A 24,131-nucleotide genomic window follows, 5' to 3' on the forward strand; every position below is an offset into this window, starting at 1 on the left:
CAGAGGCCTGCCTTTCTTTTGACCCTCTCAGGAATACTTAAAGAGAGAGACATGCTTTTCTTTTCTGATACAGGCATTTAAGGAAACCTCTATCAAGTCACTGGATTAGGCTGTTTTTCTTTAACTTCTGAGAGTTCTTAAATAGTCTAGAGATAAGCCTGCTGTTGGGTATGTGACCTGCAAGTATTTTCTCCCAAACTGTAGCTTGTCTTTTCATTGTTTGACTATGTCTTTGGCAGACTGAAAGTTTTTAATTTTTGATGAAGTCCAAATTCTCAACCTTTTCTTTAACGAACCATGATTCTGATGTCATTTCTAAGAACTCTTCACCTAAGCCCAGGCCATAGGGATTTTCTCCTACATTTTCTTTTAAAAGTATAGCCTTTATGGGGCTTCCCTGGTGGCGCAGTGGTTGAGAGTCCGCCTGCCAATGCAGGGGACGTGGGTTCGTGCCCCGGTCCGGGAAGATCCCACATGCCGCGGAGTGGCTGGGCCCGTGAGCCATGGCCACTGAGCCTGCGCATCCGGAGCCTGTGCTCCGCAACGGGAGAGGCCACAACAGTGAGAGGCCCGCGTACCACAAAAAAAAAAAAAAAAAGTATAGCCTTTATATTTTATCTAGATCTATGACTCATTTTGAGGTAATCTTTGTGTAAGGTGTGAGGTTTATGTTGAGTCAGTATTTTTTGTATATGGCTGACCAATCTTTCCATCACCATTTGTTGAAATACCATCCTTTCTCCATTGGTACCTTTGTCAAAGAACAAATGGCCATATTTGTGTGGTCCTATTTCCCTATTCACTATCCTGTTCCATTATCTGTGTGTGTATCCTCTTGCCAATATCATACTGTCTGGACTACTGTAACTTCATAGTAAGACTTAAAATCAAGTAGTTGATTCCTCAAACTTTGTCCTTCTTTTAAAAAACTGTTTTTGTGGGACTTCCCTGGTGGCACAGTAGTTAAGAATCCGCCTGCCAACGCAGGGGACACGGGAAGATCCCAAATGCCGCGGAGCAACTAAGCCCTGTGCGCCACAACTACTGAGCCTGCGCTCTAGAACCCACGAGCCGCAACTATTGAAGCCCGCGCGCCTAGAGCCTGTGCTCCGCAACAAGAGAAGCCACCACAATAAGAAGCCCACGCACCGCAACAAAGACCCAACACGGCCAAAAATAAATAAATAAAAAATAAATTAAAAAAAAAAAACCCTGTTTTGTTATCAGTTTCTTTGTCTACCCATATGAATTTTAGAATTGGCTCACCTATACCTACAAAAATTCCTGCTGGGAATTTTTATTGGATTTGAGTGAAATCTGTAGATTAGTTTTGGGGGAACTGATAGCTTTACTATGTTGAGTCTTCCAATCCATCAACACGGTATGATTCTCCATTTATTAAGATCTTGTTTTTTTCCATCAGACTCTGTAACTTTTAGCATTCAGATCTTGTTCATGTTCTATTAGATTTATACCTAATAGAATTATAGGTATAATATGACCCAATATTATACCTAAGTATTTCATTTTGGGGAAGCTACTGTAAATGGTATTGTTTTAAAATTTCATTTTCCATTTGTTCATTGCTTGACTATAGAAATACAATTGATTTTTACGTAGTACCCTTATATCCTACAACCTGGCTAAACTCACTTATTAGTTTTTTGGAGTTTTGCACAGATTCCCTGGGATTTTCAGTATAGAAAATTATGTCATCTGTGAATAAAGCAAGTTTTTATTTTTTTCTAATCTTTATGCCTTTTATTTTTTTTGTTGCTGTATTACACTGGCTAAGACTTCCAGAACTTTGTTGAGTAAGACTCATTAGAATAGACATCCTTGCCTTGTTCTTGAAATTAGGGAGAAAGCATTCAATTTTTTACACGCACAGCACCCACACAAATATACATGTATTTATACATATGCATATACTTACATATATATTAAAATGAAGGGGAAATAAAGACACTTTCAAACAAACCTGACACAAACCTGAAAGAATGCATTACCAGTAGACCTGTAATAAAAGAAATTCTAAAAGAAGTTTTAAATATAATGTATTAAATGCAATGTCAGGAGTTGTAACCTGAGGAGAGCATCATAGAAAATATGATATCTTAAGACATTCTCAGAGAATGATTAAAATGACCAGGAGTGAACCAGAAAGGGGGAAGGCTGTGAAACATGGGAGAGAAAGAAGGACATTCCAGACAGAGGGAATGGTACGAACAAAGGAACTGAGGACAAATTTGGACTTTAACCCACAGACAAGGCCACTAAAGGGGTTTTTAATGGGACAATTTATGGTCAAAATTGTGAGCAACTTTTCATTTAAGTGCCAGGGAGATACAGACATTTGTTAGTAGTTTGAGGCTAGAATGTGCATGAAAGGAAACAAAGCCAGCAGCCAGTAGTAAGAGTAAACTGGAATACATCTTCAAAAGGTACTAAAAACTTCTATGAGAATGAAATATGAATGTAGTGTATGAATGAGGAAGAGTGATATGATGGAGATAAGCGTTCACTCATGGAATTTTAGTGGGTTCCTGTATCCTTACAAGTTCTTTCTTTAATTCTACATTAAGATGCTCAAAGTAAAGGACTGATAAAGGTGTATGGTATTGGGACTTCATAACAATTCTTTTGGTATAGATTCTACACCTTACCTTCACTTGTGTTTCAAATGGTGTTTGTGCCAAGAAAGGAGGTTGTCCCACCAACATTTCAAAAAGAATGACACCAACACTCCACCAGTCACATAACTGTGTATAGCCTAAAATAAGATACCAAAGTTATGGTTATTCATAAGCACTTTTTAAAAAGTGCTCAGAATTAATACAATCAAAATTAATATTAAATCAACAATTTATACTGTAAAATTAATGCTTTTATTATAAGCCTGAAACGAGCCATATTCTAATGTAAGTTTCAGCTGGTCTAAAGGCATACTGAGATTATTTATGAAACAAACATTTTACCTGTTCGTAACAACACTTCAGGCGCAATATAATTGGGAGTCCCAACCAAAGAATGTGCAAGACATCGCTGGTGCTGGCGTGCAGCTCTCCGCTCTAGTGGCTTCAGTCTATCTCCACATCGACAGTTAGAGGGGTCACCCCATTCATTACTGAAATCCATACTATCTTGCCGTGGATGGTCACCTGTATAGTAAAAAAATAAATAAAAGCAACAAGAGTAAACCTAGTCTGTTTAACCTTTTGACGTCATAGTTCAGAGTTAACAACGCTTCCCCTTGTTGACAATCAAGGGGATTGTCAACTGATGGTGTTTATTAATAATTAGAGCCTGCACTCTTGAAATATCAATAGGATAAGTTTTACACTAAGAAAAATAAGCCTAAGATGCAGTAATTTACTCAATATTAAGTGATGACGGTAAAAATCATTTGAGTAGGTAGGATTGAGAATTTGGTACTCAGACTGCTCTGCAATACTACTCTGGACAAAGTTTCAAACAAATTAGATTTGTGTTTCATTCATTCAGCAAATGACAACGATAATAATAAAGACACTATTCTCCTCTCAGGCAGCTTCTCTGTAGGGGAGAAATACAACAAACAAATACATATATAAGAAACATAGTGATGCATTCCATACAGAGAATCAACATGGGGTGGTGATATGGCAAATGTTCTAGGGTGCCTTGGGAAGACCAACTGAGGTGACATTTGTAAAAAAAATAAGAGGAACTCAACCATCTGAAAACCAGAGCAAGGCACCCACACAATCCCAACAGCACCAGAGAGAAGAGCAGTGTGGTTCGTAAGGGGAGAACGGTAGGAAATAGAGCAGGAGCCAGTGCACAAGGGTGTGCGAGCGAAAGAAATGGTCTGCTTTTACCTCGAAGTGCAGCAGGAAGATACTGGAGAGTGTGAAGCAAGAGAATGAAAAGGTCTGATAAATGTTTAAAAAAGAAAACTTTAACTGCTGTATAGAGAATAGATTATAGGGAGAACAAGGGTGAAAAAGAGATCAGGTAAGAGGCTATTACAGTGAAGTTTGGACTGTGATGGTAACAGTGCACATGGAGAAAAGTGAACAGATTGAAGATATATTTAGATATATTTTGAGGTGGAATAAGCAGGACTCACTGAGGGATCAGATGTGGAGTGTATGGAGAAAGAATCAAGGATGGGTGGTGGTAGTAAAATTTACTAAAAGGGAGGGGGAACAAATATGGAGGGGGAGAAAGTAAGAGTTGTTGATTGGCAATGTTAAGTTTGAAAGATCTATTAGGAATCCTTGTGAAAGGGAGAGGCTGTTTCTGAAGAGAGATTTGGAAGTCATTGATGTACAGCTAGTAATTAAAGCCATGACTGGATGAAACCATCTAGGAAAAAAAATATTTGAAATTAACCTAACTGTAATAATCATCTAGGACGTTTGATTAAAATACAATTTCTACCCTCAGTGGAGATTTTCAATCAGAAGACTGGAATAGAGCCTAAGAATCATATTTGTAAGATGAACCCCAAGTAATTCAGGTGAATCTGGGGAGACATTAAATTATGTTAAGCTGAATATTAAAGTAGGTTCAGGATCTACTCCTAGTAGTATCTCAGTTCTATCCATTTAATGTCAATCTACTTGTGTTCACAAGAAGCACTGGAGGCCAGTTATACTTACCTCAGAGGATTGCTGTAAGCATTAAATCAGAAAATATGTAAAGCACCTAGTCATAGTGAGTATCCAACAAATGTTAGGTTGACTTACACTTCCAAGGTCCCTTGGAGGGATCCCTCCAAGATCCCTTGGAGGGATCTTGGTGAGGCAGTGTGGTATAGAAGAAATAACATGGGCCCTGTAGGCAGACAAGCCTCAGTTCAAAGCCTAGCCCTTACACTTATCTTTTGTCTGACCACGGGCAAGTTTCTTATTCTAACTTAGCCTCGGTTTCTTCACTCTGCCTCACAATGACGTTGTGAAGATTAAACAGAATCATGTACATAAAGTGTTTAAGGTTAAACAAGCTGTATAACAGTCATACAACAGAAGCCTAAACAGTCGTGAAAATAAATGTTATATGCAGGAACACAGATGAACCTCAAACAAATAAAGGAAGTCAACACCGAAGACTACATATAGAATGATTACATTTAAATAAAGGTTCAAGAGAAGGCAAAATGAAATAATAAATTATTTAGGGATATATACATATGTGGTAAGAGTGTAGAGAAAAGTAAAGAACTGATTATAGCGTTCTGAAATACTCCTATGGAAGAAAGAAAAGGAGGTGATTGTTTAGGGTCTTCAAATAATCTAGTTCTTAAGCTGAATGGTGGGTATGGGGCTTCATTTAAAAATTATTTTCAAATTGTTATTTGTCTGACATATTTCAAATTAATAAAATGTAAAGAGATTAACTCAAAAATGTTAATGATATTTAGAAATAATTAATTCTAGCACACTCTTTCATTTTATAAATCTAAGTGTCTAAAGGATTCACCCACATTTATCCAGTGGAGTCAAGACCGGACCCAGGACTTCTGGCTCCCATCCAGGGATAATACCATCTTATATTTTATTGCATTATAAATCATATGCATATGTCCAAACAAATTTTATGATTTTACTCACCACTCTGATAGTACTTAGAATCATGCGTCCATCTGAAGCCAGTGCAGAGGCCGAAGTCAGTCAATTTAATATGACCATCACGATCAATCAAAATGTTATCAGGTTTAATATCTCTATGAATAAAACCCATTTTATGAACACTTTCAACCGCACAGGTAAGTTCTGCTATGTAGAATCGTGCGAGATTTTCTGGAAAGATGCCCATTCTAATTAATAGGCTCATCATATCACCCCCAGGAATATAGTCCATTACAAAGTATAAATTGTCCTTGTCTTGGAATGAATAATAAAGACGAACTACCCATTCGTTGTCAGCTTCGGCCAGGATATCTCTCTCAGCTTTAACGTGAGCAACTTGATTTCGAAGCAGAACATCTTTCTTTCGAAGAGTTTTTGTTGCATATAAAGCCTTAGTATCTACTTTTCTTGCTAGACAGACTTCACCAAATGCTCCTATTCCTAATGTCTTTATCTTCACAAACATAGACTTGTCCATTTTAGCCCTCTTAAGACGGATGTAATTAGACTCTTTTTGGCAAAGCATCTTTCTCATTTGATCTTGGGCATCTTGAGATAATCCAACCTAGGCAAATAAACTAAATATTAAATGAGGAATTATCTTCTATACTGAATATTAAGAAATCGCTTGGAAAAAATTCAGGCATATATTTAAAGGTTAAATGCATAATAATTTTTAATAAAGCATGTTAGAAATCTAGAATATACTTCAGAGAAAATTAATTATCAAAAGTGCAGCATAAGAAATAGTTAACAGGATACACAAGGTGAGTGTATATGCAGAGTCTGCTGTAGAGAGCAAGGAGAAGATGATATCAATGTTCAGCTTTCTACTCTTCTCTAATGCACTCAAAAAACACGTTCCCAGTGTGCAATAGCCAAACATGTTAACATGCACCCTCATCTATCTCTCCATGCATATTCACCCCAAACTACGTAATTAGATTGCTTTCATTATATGCATCTCTTTGTGGAATGCCTATGCCTCAAATAGTCTTCTTTTCATTTTATCCTTCATGAAAAGAAATTCTTCCACTTCAGGTTCATTTATTCTAAAAAACTGATGTATTGAGAACAAAAGAATGTCTTTCCTAATCTAACCACTCATTAACAGTCTGTCTTTCCTTTTATCTTTCTCAGGGCATTAGAGTAAGTGTAGGACTCACAGCCACCACTAATGCAAAATGCAAAGGGTATGTCCTACCTTATTTAAAAGGGACAACTTTTTTGATTACAAGGTATCTTTTAGATATTTTGGAATGTTTCAAAGAATAGTCAGTGTGACTTATGAAGATACCAAAAAAACAGATAAAAACAAAAACCAACGTCTAAGTAGACATGGAATACCTGGATTCAGAAGGAATGAATAGCTCATTTTTGACTAGTTAATGAAGAATTAACTTAAGAATTTAAATAGAGGGCTTCCCTGGTGGCGCAGTGGTTGACAGTCTGCCTGCCAATGCAGGGGATCCGGGTTCGTGCCCCGGCCTGGGAGGGTCCCACGTGCCACGGGGCGGCTGGGCCCGTGAGCTATGGCCGCTGGGCCGGCGTGTCCGGACCCTGTGCTCTGCAACGGGAGAGGCCACAGCAGTGGGAGGCCCGCGTACCGCAAAAAAAAATAAAAAATAAAATAAAAAAAGAATTTAAATAGAAAAGGAATTTGAGTATAATTCAATTTGAGTAGAGTATAATTCTAGAAATGCAAGACTAATTAAAATATAGCAACCTCATGCTTCTGTTAGGATGCGCGTTTGCATGCAAAATCTTTTAAGGGTGGCATGCCAGACTTAGTACAGAACTATTTCTCTAAAAATCTTACTTGCCTACACAGTAATGGAGGCTACAGAAGTCAGCAAAGCTTCCAACACCATAAAAGTTTAAATCAGCTATTAGTGAAAGTGAAGAGGAAAAAGGAAAAATAAACTAAGAAAATACATACAGACAGACTTTAGTAAGAAATCCTAAGAGCTAAATATGGATAAGTCATACAGGTTATCATGGTATTTCTCACCTCACAAAATTCAATTTATAGCAGGAGTAACTATACTGTGAAATCAGATTTAGAAAAATCATTTTAAAAGAATGGCTCTCTCAAGTTTCATAAGGAAGTTTAACACAAATTTAAGCCTCTTGGCTTTTGAGCACTATATGTAAGATTAGGAGCCAAACCTTTAAACTGTAAATACAGGATAAAAATAATAATGAGAGTACCACCGTAATATCTAGTGAAGAGATCTACATGGAATCAACAACAAATATTAATCTAAAGTGTTTAATTATTCTGATCTCCTTTTCAGTAGTTTGATTTAATAATTTCAACGTATTTTTCTAGTACATTATAAAAATAAAATTAGAAGGGGAAATAACTGAAAGGAGATGTGTCTTGACACTTTCTAATAAGACCAATATGATGAATAAGCCCCCAAGCCCAAAAACTACTGTAAATAAAAATAAATGTTTCATAAGTTTATCAAGAGATGGGACCCAGATATTTCTAGTTTATTTTAAAATGTAAGATAATGTGTAAACTCTAGAAAAAAACCCTTGCTCCAATTTCCATTAAAGGGATTATGCATACCTAAACTACACACTGTAAACTGTACTTTTCTTAATTTATTACAACTTTATTATAAAAAATTCTGAGTAAATCATGAAATGCTAAAATAAAATGGTATAATCAAAAATACTTAATGTTTACTGACTTTTAAATAATTGATAATATATTTAGGATAAAAAGAAAGAAAAATACTGGACCACAGTATTTTAAAATAAACAAGCAAATACATAATCAAGTATAAAAATGGACATTTTAAAAGGTTTTATACTCAGCCGTAAAAAAAGAATGAAATAATGCCATTTGCAGCAACATGGATGGACCTAGAGATTGTTACACTAAGTGAAGTCAGACAGAGAAAGACAAATATCATGATATCGCTTATATGTGGAATCTAAAAAAAATGGTACAAATGGACTTATTTACAAAACAGAAATAGAGTCACAGATGTAGAAAACAAACTGATGGTTACCAGGGGGGTAAGGAGGGGGGAGGGATAAATTAGGAGATTGGGATTGACATATACACACTACTATATATTAAATAGATAACTAATAAGGACCTACTGTATAGCACAGAACTCTACTCAATATTCTGTAATGGCCTATATGGGAAAAGAATCTAAAAAAGAGTGGATATATGTATATGTATAACTGAATCACTTTGCCGTACACCTGAAACTAACACAACATTGTAAATCAACTATACTCCAATAAAAATAAAAAATTTTTAAAAGAGGTTTTACCCGCATCATTTCGTTCTCTAATTGTTTTTTACGATGTAGACGCTGCTGATGAGATTTGAGTACATTTTCTACATGTTGCTCCATAAAGAATTTAAATGCCTGAGGAGAATAACTTTGGATACGAGATTCCCTTCGCTCTTCATCTTTCTTGTTTTTCCTAACGGTGATAGGTGAAGTGGTAATCTGTTTCTTTTCTTTATCTCCATTATCAACATTTTCATAACTTTTCTCACTCTCATCTTCCTTGGGCAAGCTCGGCTGTTCCTCTTTGCTAGATTTATTGACTGACTCATATGGAGGAACAGATGGGTTCTGGTGTAGCAGATGTTTGGGGTAAGGTGGTGGTGGACCTTGATAGTTTGGAGCTTCAGCAACAGGCGGCATAACGGTCATATTTGAAGTGGTACCCTCAGAAAAAGGACCAGGTTGAACAGTTTGAATTGGCTGTGGTATCCAAGAAGGGTGTGTAGGTGCTAAAGCAGTCTGCAGCTCTGGTTTCAATACACGTATACTTTTCACAGGCTGTTGAATGGGAGCTGGTGTAATAGCAGTGACTGTTGTAGCCGAAGGCTGTGAATTAGCAGAATGACTTGTTCTATTTCCTAATGGGTTATTAAAAGAATTTGACCTCACTGGTATGTTAGGTTGCCATGTAGGGATTTCATGTCCACTGCTCGGGGATGACTGGGCAGGAGCAGAAGATGACTGAGGCCAAGTTGTTTGCAGTCCAGGTACATTAATGTTATAAAGTTCCATGTTATGACTATTTCTGTTTGGCACCATCATAGACTGAGGAATATTCCCATTTGTGTATGATGAAGGAGCAGCAGATCCTCCTGTCTGTAAAGCAGAAGGGCTTTGTCCATTAGCTGGGGTCAGAGGGTATGGAGGCGGTGGCTGCCGATTCACAGCGCCAGCAGGGACAACATTTTGGTGTATCATAAAATCAGTCTGGCCACTACCATTCTGAATTCCAGGTCTCCCTGGTGGAAAGTTAAATTTGTTAGCACTCTGCATGATGATTGGTTGCCTGCCAACAGGAACAGAATTAATGCCTCTCTGTCCCTGATTAGGAGGATTCATTGGGGACGTGTTAAGAGGTGGTGGAGGATAGCCCTCCTGCCAGGCTCCAGGTGGAACAGGAGAGATGCGGGAGATTACGTATTCCATGTTCCCAGAATAGCGCTTTGTTTGAGTGTTTGGTTCCCATGATGGGGGAGGTGGAGTTGTACCTCTTGGCGGGGGAGTCTGGCCTCTTGGAGGTGGTGGAGGAGTGACACTCCTGACTTGAGGAGGTGGGGGGGGGTTCACTCTCTGTCCGTTGCTAGGGTGAGCTTGAGTAAATGCTGTTATACCAGATCCTGACAAAGGTCTTCCTACATCTGTCTGTGAGTTGGGACTTTCAGAACGATAGGCCACACTTTCTCCTAGTGGTGGGCCATGTCTCTGAGGAACTAAGGATTCTTTAGAACCTTTCCAGCTTTGTTTGCGGTTAACTGATTGTTGCACACTCCCTATGGGAATAAAACAAAAACAAACAAAAAAAAAACATGTTTTTTTAACCTCTTACTTTTGAAAAATTTAGCTTGGAATTCTAACACTACTAAATGATAATTCTCTTTCAAGAATCACAAAAATCAAATTTGAGTATGTGCTTTTATTTTACCTTTTAAAATTTTATTTATTTTTGACTGGGTAACACATTCTCATAGCTCAAAATTCAAGCAGTACAAAAGGACACCCACCCCGTCCCTTGGGCAACCAATGTCACTGAAGGTAACTAATGTCATCAGTATTTAGGAATACACAGGTAAACAGTACTAGAAAAGGGAAAGGGAACCCTCCTATGCTGTTGGTGGGAATGTAAATTGGTACAGCCACTGTGAAGAACAGTATGGAAGTTCATCAAAAAAACTAAAAATAGAGTTGCCATATGATCCAGCAATCCCACTCCTGGGCATATATCTAGACAAAACTATAATTTGAAAAGATACATGCACCCCTATGTTCATAGCAGCACTATTTACAATAGCCAAGACATGGAAACAACCTAAATGTCCACTGATAGATGAATGGATAAAGAAGATGTGGTATATATATATTTTATATATATATAACACACACACACACACACACACACACACACACACACACACACACACACGCACAATGGAATATTACTCAGCCATAAAGAAGAATGAAATAATGCCATTTGTAGCTATATGGATGCAACCAGAGATTATCATACTAAGTGAAGTAAGTCAGAAAAAGAAAGATAAATACCATATGATATCACTTGTATGTGGAACCTAAAATATGACACAAATGAACTTACCTAAAAAACAGAAACAGACTCAGGCATAAAGAACAGATTTGTGGTTGCCAAGGGTGGGTGGGTGGGGGGAGGCGGGGAAGGGTTGGATTGGGAGGTTGGGATGAGCAGATGCAAACTATTATATACAGAATGGATAAAAAACAAGGTCCTACTGTAGAGCACAGGGAACTTATATTCAATATCCTGTAATAAACCATAATGGAAAAGAATATGTATATGCATAACTGTATCACTTTGTTGTACATCAGAAACTAACACTGTAGATCAACTACACTTAAATTAAAAAAAAGGATACCTCCTATATATACTATTGTGCCTGGGTCTTTTCATTAAAAAAACTGAAGATTCTGTAGTAGTACATAAAGTGTTTCTTTACCTTTAAAAAATGTTATTACAGTTTTTCACTATATGGATGTACCCAAATTTACTTAATCAGTTTCCCTACTGATGGCTGTTAAGGTTGTTTCCAGTCTTTTATTTTACCCCTCCCCCACAAAAGGCAATGAAGAATTTTGTACAGATACCATTTCATATATATGTTAAGTAGACAAATTATTAGAAATGGCATTATTGAGCCAAAGGATGTGTCCATTTGTAATTTTCATAGATATAACACTAATTTTAAATACATTTCAGTATGGCTTTTAAAACAAAAAAAGGCAGTAGGGGATAATTAGCTGAACACTAAATAAGGTAGAGATTTACAAAGTCTCTATTTAATGGAATTTCCAAATAAATTAAACAGGCAAGAAAACATACGATACCAAAAAAAAACAGAAGTATTTAAAATAATCTGGTCACTAAGAAAGGTATAATACATTTAAAAAATATATATAAAATACATTCGTATAAGATATGATACATATAAATAATACATTCCAGAAGGATTAAACATTTAAATGTTAAAGATGAAACCATACAAGTACTAGGAGAAAACCAGTGAGCATTCGATAATATTGGGGTACCTCTTTGTACCTCCTGGGAAGGTCTTCCCAAGTATGACAAAGGTAGAGAACATACAGTAATAGACTGATAGATTTAAATACATAAAACACTTAGCACCATTCAGAACAAAACAAGAAACACCCACAAATCTGAAGGGTCAACATCATCCTGAGAGAAAATACATTTAATAACACATTTAAAAAACCTGGTAAATATTCAGAATGTACAGTTTAACATTCTATTTCATCTAGGCTGGGCAGCATCTTGGGTCTATGACTTCAGGGAAAGTCATCACTCTGGGCAAGCTAGACAAGTCCTCTGACCACAGGCTCGGTGTCACCTCCCTCGGATAGTCAGCTGAGGCCAAATGCACCAAGTCACTCTCCCAGCTTTTACCAGGTAAGACGAAATCTCTGCAACCCTCAAGTACACTGCCATCCCTACTGCTCTGCACCTCCCATAAAGTTCTCTGTGTTCTTCCACTTCCTAAACCCTCCCACTGTTGCCCTCTAGACACACTCTGTTCTATAACTAGCAAATGCCCCTCGATCACTAACCTCTGCTCCAAGCTTTCCCCCCACGTCCTTAAAGCTGGTTATCGTCTGCTGACATTACTTTCCTTTCAGTCCTTTGCAATCAAGGTTTTCTTCAAAAATAAACTGGGCTAAAAGGTGGAACTCCACTTCTTTGCTCTCCATTTATGCTTCTAGATCATTGTTATTTCTGCAAACTCTTTTTAAAAAGCCAGTTCTTTGGAAGCTCATGCTATCTGTGGGAGGCCACATTCATTCCTCTACTGGTCACCCAATAAACACCTACTTGCTCGCCCTCATTTACCCATAACTCTGGCATTCTACCCTAAGCCCTGACAACATTCTATAACTTCAACATCCACATGGACGAACCATCCATCACCCTGGTTCCGGGTTCAATCCCTGGTCAGGGAACTAGGATCCCACAAGCCGCGCGGCGTGGCAAAAAAAAGAAGCAGCTAAAACTGGGTAAGAATTTTGAAGTACCAAGTTAGAATCCTGAACGAGTTCTGCAAAATAATGGGACATCCTCGCTTGGATAACTCAATGAACCTAACTAAACCTTATGTCTAAAACCAGACTTATGATCTTTCTCCACCAAATCCTGTCCTCCCTTAGCATTCCCTTTCATAATGTGAGGTATCACCATCCATTTTTATACACCAAAAGCCTAAGAGTCATCCCACTCCATTATCACCCACCATATGCAATCTATCGCCATGTCCTTGTCAATTTTACTCCTCCTATCTCTTTCTTATTTCATTCAATTTTCTCCACCACCATCTCCCTAGTCCAAATTACCTTCATTTCCTGTGAATTGTATTTCTTATCAAGTCTATCCAGACACCCTCCTTTGCTCTCTCTAATCCGTTCTCATCCATTGCAGCTATCTTTCTGAAACACAAAGTTAATCATGTCATTACCCTGCTTGAAATGTTTCCATAACTTCCTGCTGCTCTTAGGATAAAATCAATAGACAGTCCTGCATAGTCAGGGCCCTATGCACTTCTCCATTCATATCTTATACTCTTGTTTTCAGCGTTCTAGCCACTTTCATTTCTTCGAATGTGACATCAAAACCTGCCAAACAAGCCATGCATAGGAACACTCCTCCTTATGAAACCCATCCCCATTAACCCTTGTCTTTCTTCAGATATCAGCTCTAGTATCAGTTTCACAGGAAGGTTTTCTCTCATCTCCTTGATCAGGTCAAAAATCCCTCTATTATATAAGTCCATAGTACCACATAACTGTCCCCTCTTCATTCATACTTACATAGTTGTAATTCTACATGTATTTGTGTATTTGAGCTCCCTTACTAGAATCTCAACTCCACGAAAGGGCAAGAACTTTATATCCAATGCCAAGCAAAGGGCCTGAAATAGTGGTTGATCAAGAAAAATTTGCTGAAAGAATGAAAAAATTAGGCCTCTTATAAATCAATTTAAAAAGACAAATACAAGATTAGGAAAGAATTAAAATGTCAATTTAAAAATAATAAACAAATGTTTAAGCTCACCAGTGATCAAAGAAATGTGAATGTAAAATGATAGTATTTTCACAACCATTAAATATACAAAAAGGATAATACCTAGGATTTACAAGTATAGGCATTCTCATGTTAAACTGACTGGGACAAAATAAGTTGGCAACACCCTTCTGGTCAGCAATACAGGCATACCTCGGACAGAGATGGTTGCAGGTTCGGTGCAGTTAGGTGAATATTGCAGTAAAGTAAGTCATGTGAACTTTTTGGTTTCTCAGTGCATATAAAAGTTATGTTTACACTTTATACATATAATATATGTATATATGCACACATATATACTACAGTCTAATAAGTGGGCAATAGCATTATAGCTAAAAAACAATGTACATATCTTATTAAAAAATACTTTATTGCTAAAAAAATGCTAACCATCATCTGAGCCTTCAGCAAGTCATAATCTTTACTGGTGGAGGGCTTGAAATATTTTGATATTTATCAAAATATGACACAGAGACATGAAGTGAGCAAATGCTGTTTGAAAAATGGCACCGACAGGGCTTCCCTGGTGGCGCAGTGGTTGAGAGTCCGCCTGCTGATACAGGGGACACGGGTTCCTGCCCTGGTCCGGGAAGATCCCACATGCCGCGGAGCAGCTGGGCCCGTGAGCCATGGCCGCTGAGCCTGCGCATCTGGAGCCTGTGCTCCACAATGGGAGAGGCCACAACAGTGAGAGGCCTGTGTACCGCAAAAAAAAAAAAAAAAAAAAAGAAAAAGAAAAATGGAACCGACAGACTTGCTTGATGCAGGATTGCCACAAACCTTCAATTTGTAAGAACTGAAATGTCTGCGAAGTGCAATAAAGTGAAGCACAATAATATGAGGTATGCCTATGAGAAAAACTTTTTGCAAGTCTTTGAAAATTTACTTTTACCAAATCATCAGGAATGTACAAAGATTTAGGTACAAGGGAATTTACTGCAGTGCTGTCTATAATGGCAAAAAAAAAAAAAAAAAGGAAACAAGGTAAATGTCAAAAAATGAGACTGGTTAAATAACATATGTGATAAGTCTACCTTACTGTAGCTAAATATTCTGTAGGCCATTTAATAACAAGGAAAGTTATACATGGTATACTAAGTGAATAAAGTAGGTTTTAGTATGACCCCATTTTTTGCTTAAACAATAAGAATCAAAATACACACATATAAACCCACTCCAGTTTTTGACTGAGAAACAAAACATACCAAAATCTTGTGGGTATTAATAGCGGTTTTTTCGCTTATTTACTTTCTAAATGTTCTATGATGAACATGTTTTACAATAAGATTATATACATAAAAAAGGAATAGTCTGAATTATATTTATGGTTAAAAAGAAAAATATTTCAGTTGCATTATAAGCAATCAAGCAGTTCTCAACCTAGACTGCTGCTTATCAGAATTACCTATGGAACTTTAGGGCCCCATCTGCAAATTCATTTTGGTGTAACACTATAATGTTATTTTTCTAGCTTGAGGCTTTCACTTACCGTGATGCTTTTAACAATTTCTAAGACAAAACACTTTATGTACTTAAATATTTTTAAGTATTATAAAATAAGAGACTAGGAAAAAAATTTGATTAATCACCTGGCTTTAAGTTGGCATTAATAGGTCTGGCAGCTGCTGCAGCCATCTGTTCCCGTCGAGGATCTTGGTAACTCATTTTACTAATGAATTCAATTGCAGCTTCTATACTTCTGTTATTAGTTTTCTGAAGAGCTTGTATAACCATATCCTGGTATGAAGTTTTAAAAACAGAAATAAAATTTAAATCTTATAATTAATAAGAAGGAAACAACACTATAACTTCCACTGGAGAAACTCATAATTTTGAAGAACAAGGCCCCAAGCCAAAATTTAATGTCCTGTTTGTAAAACTACTTTGCGGGGAGGGGCAAGATAAGGGTAGGGGATTAAGAGGTACAAACTACTATGTATAAAATAAATAAGCTACAAGGATATACTATACAGCACAGTAAAACTATAAAAATCCATACAATCTCAAATTACTAAAGAAAACAAACCCTCAAACTCTTCAAATGTTTCTTTAATATTTTCACCTTTATGTATTACTGTTTTCTTCTAGGGTTTTTTCCCAGATACAATCGTAACAACATGCTTCTGAATTTCTCATTCTTAATTTCATTCTTATATAAACAAACAGACTATCAGATTGTTAAAAAGGTATCAATCAACATACTGGAAAACACTCTTTCGTACTGTTAAAGTATTTTATTAAGCATCTTTATCATTGTGTTTACTAGTAAAAGAGCTATGTAGTTCTGGTTCCTACCTTCTTAGAGTTTACATTTTCACAGAATTTTATTTATGAGGACACAAATATAGGACAAATGGTAGAGGAAAAACACTCAGACTTTATATGATTTGATGAAGACTTTAGGAGGCTACATGGTATGAAAGAAAAAACAGGGAGTTTGGAATCAAATGGAACCAAAGAGGTTGAGTTCCAGTAGCCCTGCGTTACTATGCTTTGTCTGTCATGCTCAGAAGCAAAAATACACTCCAGTGATTGGAGATTTATGTGCCCCACTTTAGAACTGTGTGAACTCTGGTAACTTATTTAACATTTCAGAGCTCAGTTTCTTCATCTGTAATACACTCAGAGTTGATGTGAGGATTAAACAAGAAAACATGTAAAAGCACGGCGCCTGGAGCTCAGATATGGGTTGTCCTCCTGCTCTGTTCCGTGTCCTTTATTTTATATGTAAACATAAATTATACACTAACATGCAAAAAGTATACTGATACACATTTTTCAAGAGGGAGGCAGCTACTTACTTGTCCTAGAGGATTTAGTATTTCAAACAATATTTTTAAATGAGAAATGGCTTAATAAGACTAACGGGTGACCAGGCTATTGACAGATGATCCTCTTACTCAAAATGACTGGAGATGATTGAGGCCAAGCAAAAAAAGGCTGCGGCAGAGACTTGTTGCCTACTCAAGACCTAGTCTCCATATTTTAGAAAAAGTTCCTAGGATTTTTTGAAAGAAGTTTTCCTTATAGCTACAGCGGCCACATGAAAATTCTGACCAATGAGACAAAAACCAAGGATTTCTGGAAGAATATTGCTATCCCTGATTTACATGCTGGTCCCTCCTGTACCCTGTTTCCTAGACAATAGATATGACACCGGTGCTACAGCATGTTGCCACCAAGAAGGAAAATTCAAGAGATTCGTTAAGAGTTGTAGTTTGATATTTTTAAGAGACTGAACCGATACTAGCTATATAAACTGAGTCACTATTTTGTTTAAAGCATTATTATTTGGATTTGTATTAAAAGCAACCAAACTCAATCCTTAACTGATAAAAAGGTACAGTGTGGTCACATTTTATGCCAATCAGACTTTGCAAATTTGTAGTGAGATACAAAGGATTAGTAAGTCTCACTTTATGTGCAAATTTAAAATAACACAAATCATCCAAATTAAAATTCACCAGGGAGTGCTTAACTTTAAAAGTGGTTAAACCAAGTGAACTGTAACTGTATTTATGCTAATATCACATGGCAGCGCTATCTCAGTTGGTAAGAAAACTGACACCCACCATTCTTTTTCAACATTGTAGGAACCATATCGTTAAATGCACTAGAATTTCAGCCTGTGATTTTGGTGGTGATTATGCTGGCTTTGATTTTTTAATTTTATTGCTATATGTTAAAATATTTTTTACACCGGTAGCAATATCAACCAAGTGTTCCTTAAGTGGGGGTCTTAGTGCCAGTGTGAAAAAGAGCACCCTTAAATCAGTAAATTTGGAATAGAAGTCTTATGCGCTAAGAAAACTTTATGTCCCCATTACTATGCTTTTGTTCTTCAGGCTTAGAAACAAAAATACACTCCAGTGATTATAGCTTTATGTGCCCCAAGAATGCATCAATCCTTAATTTTTAACATTTATTCCTACGAGGAAATTAATCTTGAAATATTTAAGATTTTAATTTTATAGAGCACCAGAAACATTCTCAAAAAATTTCAACTGCCTTGAACTTGGCATACTTAAAGGAATAGATTAGAGTTTATGAAATGATAAAAATAATGAAGTGAAAGGAATTCCCTGGTGGTCCAGTGGTTAGGACTGTGTGCTTTCACTGCCGAGGGCCCGGGTTCAATCCCTGGTCAGGGAACTAAGATCCCATAAGCTGCGTGGTGCGGCAAAAAAAAAGCGAAAACTAGATAAGAATTTTGAAGTATCAAGTTAGGATCTTGAACAAATTCTGCAACATAATAGGAAGCTACCAGAATGAGTGATTCAGGAGGTAGAAGAAGTAAAATTGCCATATTCTTTATATCACTGTGAGTATATATAATACCATTCCTTCGTTATTTGGATAAATGTCTAAATGCTTTTAGTAAAGCAACCTTGCTTAAGGGGCTATTAATGTCATAAGGTAAACAATTTTGAAATGTGTGATTGCAGTAAAGCTAACATATCTTTGTAATGCAAAGCAATTATTGTTATTATTGCCAACAAATAAAGAACAGGGCACTGACGAATGCCTTACACTTCTTAAAACTGTCTACATTAGAAAAAAATTTTAAGTTCCTTAAAGGTACAGACCATCTTTGGTATGATTCCCTATCCTGACTGACGGGTTCACACACAGTAAGGGCTCCATAAATACATATTTACTGATGTGATTTATCTGACATACACATTACCACTTAAGGGCCTTTACAGCCATGTGATTTTCTAAACTCCCTTTCCCTAGCAATATGTAAGAGGAAAGAATAAGACCAATGATTCAGCCTTCTCTTTATTCTTTGCCTTCTGGCTAAAGGATTAGGAAGAAAGTACTCTAAGAGACTCTCCATTCAAGCCATTTCCTTAATCCTCCAACTACTAACCAGGAAAACATCCCAGGATCTCCTCTCCTCCCCCACCCCCATATATTTTCTAGTGCAAATTCAATATATTCAGAACTTAAATATAAAATTAATAGGAAATAATAATAATCAAGTGAAGAGAATGGGCCAGAAAGAATAATCTTTTTTTCTTCCTAGTTTAGTAATAAATCTCCCTTTTCAAATCCTTTACTATAATGCATACTTATGTTCTCATTTTTAAAATTAAATACAGAGATATCTGAAAACGTGGTCACTAAAATATTAACAAGGTGAAGGAATTTTAAGGGTAGTTATTTTTGTATAGTGGAGCTAATTTTTAGTTTCTTCCTTATATGGTTTAATTTTTAACAGGGAACAGATATTACTTTTATAATCAGGAAAGAAGTTACTATCATTTTTAAAGAAAATGTAATCAATGCTTGATTATTCACATTTAGTTACAATTTCCATGGCCAATTTTTACCTAAAATGATTTCTGCTATCTAAAATATTCATCTAAACTATGTAATCATGGAAAATAAATTTTATTAGTAACCTAAACAAAATGGGTATGACTAAATAATAAACAGACTATGAAAACTTTAAAAATGAGTTCTAAAAGTAAATATTAAAGACTTAGCATAATTGACATGAACTGAAATTTCACCAAAAAAACTTGAAATTCTTGGAGACTGATCAACAAGTAAATTTTTAGTTTTTCTGAAGTTAAACTTTGAGTCTGAGAGGTCTGTGAGTGTTAGGTGCTGAATGATGTCTCTGGCCGCTCTTTCTCCTCTGTAGTATAAGCTTAAACTTCATCCCCTTAGGGCCCTCATTTCTAAAACAGCCACTCCGCTCACCCTCACCAGGGAAACTACCGCACACAGACAGATGTCCTTGCCCTGCCCTCACTTGTGGCTTTCCTCACCTGCACTTCCACTCTGACTTCATGACTTGACCTTTTAATCTCAGAACCACAGAGAAAGCTAAAGAAATAATAATTATTTTGTTTTAATAATTAATGAAATTGTAAACAACATTCTTTGCTGATAGAATATACAAATTTCTATACATAGTTAAATTCTCTCAAAGGAAGCATCTGGGCAGGAGGTCACCTAAAAAGTGTTATGTAGTGTAAGGTAAGGAAAACCCTTTCTTTTGTTTTTAAAAATTCTTACCTCATCAAATCCAGCAGCTTGCAAGTCTTGAAGCATTTGTGGATTAACTTCTGAAGTACTCCGACTTGTTTCATTTGCAAATGGTTGTAGAGAGTTTCGAATTTCCAGCAAGGCTTTATGATGCATCCCAAACTTGGGTGGATTTCTGACTTGTCGCGGATCCTCAGCGGACATTTTACTCATGTTATGCTCAGCCTTAGCAGCATCGGATGGTTTGGATAAATTCCTAAGGGATTCCCGAATTTCTTGCAGCATTTGTCGGCTGCTGCCAGTGTAGTTACCGGCAGGAAAGGTCTTAGGCCTCATTTGTCTATATCCTTCTGGCTTTTCACTCCTCTTCATGAAAACATCTATATATATAACTCACACAAAAGACTTCTTTAAGAGCTACTTGATAGGTTCAGAGCTTTCCTTTGAGCAAAACTGAAAAAGATCCTTTGTAGAAGTCCCCAGGAATGTTAAAATTTTTACGACCTAAATAAAAAAACAAACAAAGCTATAAAGTGACTGATAAAGCAATACCATGTATAGTAGTCAGGCGCCCCCTTAATTCCGGGGTATACCTTCTAAGACCACCAGTGGATGCCTGAAACCTCGGATAGTACCCATCCCTATATATACAGTAGACCCCTGAACAACATGGGTTTGAACTGCATGGGTCTATTTATATGTGGACTTTTTTCAACAAATAGTTGAAAAGACGGTACGACGCGACCTGGAGGTTGGTTGAACCTGAGGATGCAGAACGGAAGGCTGACTGTAAAGTTATCTCCGCCCGTTTTCAACTGCACAGAGGGCTGGCACTCCAACCCCCAAGTTGTTCTAGGGTCAAGTGTACTATGTTTTTTCCTTTACATACATATTTATGATAAAGTTTAATTTATTAATTAGGCACAGTAAAAGATTCGCAACTAATAATAAAATAGAACAATTATGGGAATTCGCTGGCAGTACAGTGGTTAGAACTCTATACTCTCACTGCCAAGGGCCCAGAGTTCAATCCCTGGTCAGGGAACTAAGATCCCACAAGCCTTGCGGCCAGAAGAAAAAGAAAAAAAGAACAATTATAACCACATACTGTAATAAAAGTTATGTGAACATAATTTCTCTCTCAAAATATCTTACTGTATAAATGAAATGCTTTTTCCATCTTACCTAAGCACTTATCATATACTGTGGCCATAACCTTTACAGTGAGGTGTGACAGCAAAACTAGCACAAATTTCTTTTTCCTTCTACACAATTTCATGTATAGAAGATTTGTTCTTACCGTAGATCTTAAAACCTTGGCACACTATTTTTTTTTCTTATTAAATCAAGAACGTTCCCCCTTTCACTTTAAGGAAGCACTTTACGGTGTATCGGAATTGCCAGCATCACTACTCTTGCGCCTTAGGGCCATTATTAAGTAAAACATGAGCTGCTTGAACACAAGCACTGCAATATCATGACAGTCATTCTGATAACCCAGGCGGCTGCTGAGTGACTAATGAGAGGGATACACTGGACAAAGGGATGATTTACTTCCTCGGTGGGATGGAGCCAGATGGCATAAGATTTCATCCATGCTACTCAGAACGATACACAACTTAAAACTTATGAATTATTTCTGGAATTTTCCATTTAATATTTTCAGACCACAAGCGACCATGGGTAACTGAAACCTTGGAAGGCAAAACCACGGATAAGGGAAGACTACTGTATTAAGGGGGAAAAAACCCCACTGATTTATAAGTTAAAAGACCTAGGTTATAGTTCTGGTTCCATTAAGGATTACTGTATAGTCAGGACATGTTAGCTGTGCCTATTTCCTAATCTACAAAATTACCTCAAGTACTGGTTATGACGATAAAAATAATTTCAAGAGTGCTTTAGTAAGCATATAAAGTACAGCTGACCCTTGAACAACACAGGGGTTTGGGGCACCAACCCACCACACAGTGGAAAATCTGGGTGTAACTTATAATCGGTCCTCTGTACCCTCAGTTCCAAGTCCGTGGATCCTGTATTACAGTAGTATTTACTATTCAAAAATCCACGTATAAGTGGACCCGCACAGTTCAAACCCGCGATGTTCAAGGGTCAACCGTATATACGAATGCGAAGGATTTCTAGTGAACAATGGGCAACCTCCCATTATTAAATTCTTCATCTAGTGGCTACAACTTTAGGTTTTACTACCAGACTTCAAGTATACAATTGCTTTAAAAGAAAGGGGACAGCCGCTTTTAAAAAGGTTTTTAAATCACTAGTCCAGAAGATACCTTTATGCTTCAAAAACAGATGCTTGGATTTATTTCTCAAACTGTGGACTGGGACTCTAGAGACAGTAAGCTTATTAACAACAGGGTGAGGAAAGGACCTCTAAGGACTTGTCTAATTCCTTACTTAATGCATGAATGGCTTCTACAATGCACTGGAGCAACAGTCACCTAAAATCTACTTAAATATCCCCACTGATAGGGAAATCACTAACTCAAGAAAGCCATTCCATTTGTGATCTGCAACAACTGTTAGAAATGTTCTATGTGGATCCAACACCATGAAATCTCACTCAGTGCATATTCAGAGCCTATTACAGGCTGATGCTAAACAACTTTGTCTGCATTCTTACCAACCATCATGTAATGTGAGTGGTGATTACACTTAATGAGACTAGAAATAGGTGATAATTAGCAATGTTTCATATCCCCATGGTTCCAGTTACAAACTGTTTCACCCAAACTCTCTGAACCTCAGTTTTCTCATCTACAAAGTAGAGGCAATAAACCTGTGTTACCTCCTCAAAAACCCTTTCCCCAGTTACCTAATTACCCTGTTTTATTTTCTTGTTAATACTTACCACTATCTAAAATTATCTTACTTGTTTACTTGTTGTCAACCTCCCCTCGCTGAAATAAAAGCTCCATAAAAGTACAGGACCTTATTTGTCTCATAAACACTGTCTGTCTACCACCTATATCAGAGCCCGGCACATACTGAGTGCTCGATAAATATACATGTTAAACAAATGAAATAAACATGTCTCCTAAACATCCCAGTTCCTTTAACTGTTCTCCAATTCTTGTCATTCTTGTCATGCTTTTCTGGATACCCTCTAGTTTGTAAAAATCCTACTGGTGCTAGAAAAGCACAGCACTTGTAATGAAAAAACAAACAAAAAATATTCAAGTATTTGTTCTGTTAATTATTAGCAATGTGAACTCTGGCATTTAATTCTCTCAAAAATTGCCTCCTGAGGCATAAAATGGTTAGAGTAAGAAGGTTTACCTTATGGCTTGAACAAGGATTAAGAGGAACAACCCAATACAACTAAAGGAATATACACACAAATGTTTAAAACTGTAGAATGCTCCTGGCAATACCATCTATAAGAGCAAATATAGATGTCATCAATCTAGATGCTCATCAGTAATTGTTTGAGTATTTATAGTACATCTATATAACGTGATGAAGGAGATGTTAAAAAGACTGATGCAGTTCATGAACAGATACCCATAATATTCTTTAATATTCTTAAGCAAAAAAGGCAAATTTCAAAATATTTTGTATAAAATAAAAGCCAATTTCTATTCTAAAATTAGACTACTGTGATGGACAACCTAATATATAGCAAAGGGAACTCTATTCAATGCTCTGTGGTGACCTAAATGGAAAGGAAATCTAAAAAAGAGTGGATATGTGTATACGTATGACTGATTCACTTGGCTGTACAGAAACTAACACAAACGTTGTAAAGCAACTATACTCCAATAAAAATTAAAAAAAAAAAAAAACAGGAGGGCTGCAACAGCCCCAAAAGCAATGCAGCCCAGTATAAGAGCCATATCAGTTTCAAAAAAAAAA

The 24,131-nt window shown here is 36.8% G+C and overlaps 1 protein-coding gene across 3 annotated transcripts in view; it reads right to left on the reverse strand.

Annotated features, from left to right (window-relative positions):
• LATS1 (large tumor suppressor kinase 1) overlaps window positions 1-24,131 on the reverse strand; it is a 41,934-nt gene that overhangs the window by 7,258 nt on the left and 10,545 nt on the right. For 2 of the 3 annotated variants that reach the window (XM_029223778.1, XM_029223779.1), the window contains exons 2-7: window positions 20,286-20,759; window positions 15,845-15,992; window positions 8,915-10,428; window positions 5,598-6,180; window positions 2,979-3,161; window positions 2,667-2,773 (exon numbers count right to left, since the gene is read on the reverse strand). In XM_029223778.1, coding sequence (XP_029079611.1) covers window positions 2,667-2,773; window positions 2,979-3,161; window positions 5,598-6,180; window positions 8,915-10,428; window positions 15,845-15,992; window positions 20,286-20,627 — 2,877 coding nt within the window. In that variant the 5' untranslated portion in view covers window positions 20,628-20,759. The remainder of the gene's footprint in view (window positions 1-2,666; window positions 2,774-2,978; window positions 3,162-5,597; window positions 6,181-8,914; window positions 10,429-15,844; window positions 15,993-20,285; window positions 20,760-24,131) is intronic. The other variant, XM_029223780.1, reaches the window with a different exon arrangement.

The sequence above is a fragment of the Monodon monoceros genome, unplaced genomic scaffold (assembly GCF_005190385.1).
Source record: "Monodon monoceros isolate NGI ecotype Baffin Bay Population unplaced genomic scaffold, NGI_Narwhal_1 Super_Scaffold_15, whole genome shotgun sequence".
In the NCBI taxonomy this organism is placed as follows: Eukaryota; Metazoa; Chordata; class Mammalia; order Artiodactyla; family Monodontidae; genus Monodon; species Monodon monoceros.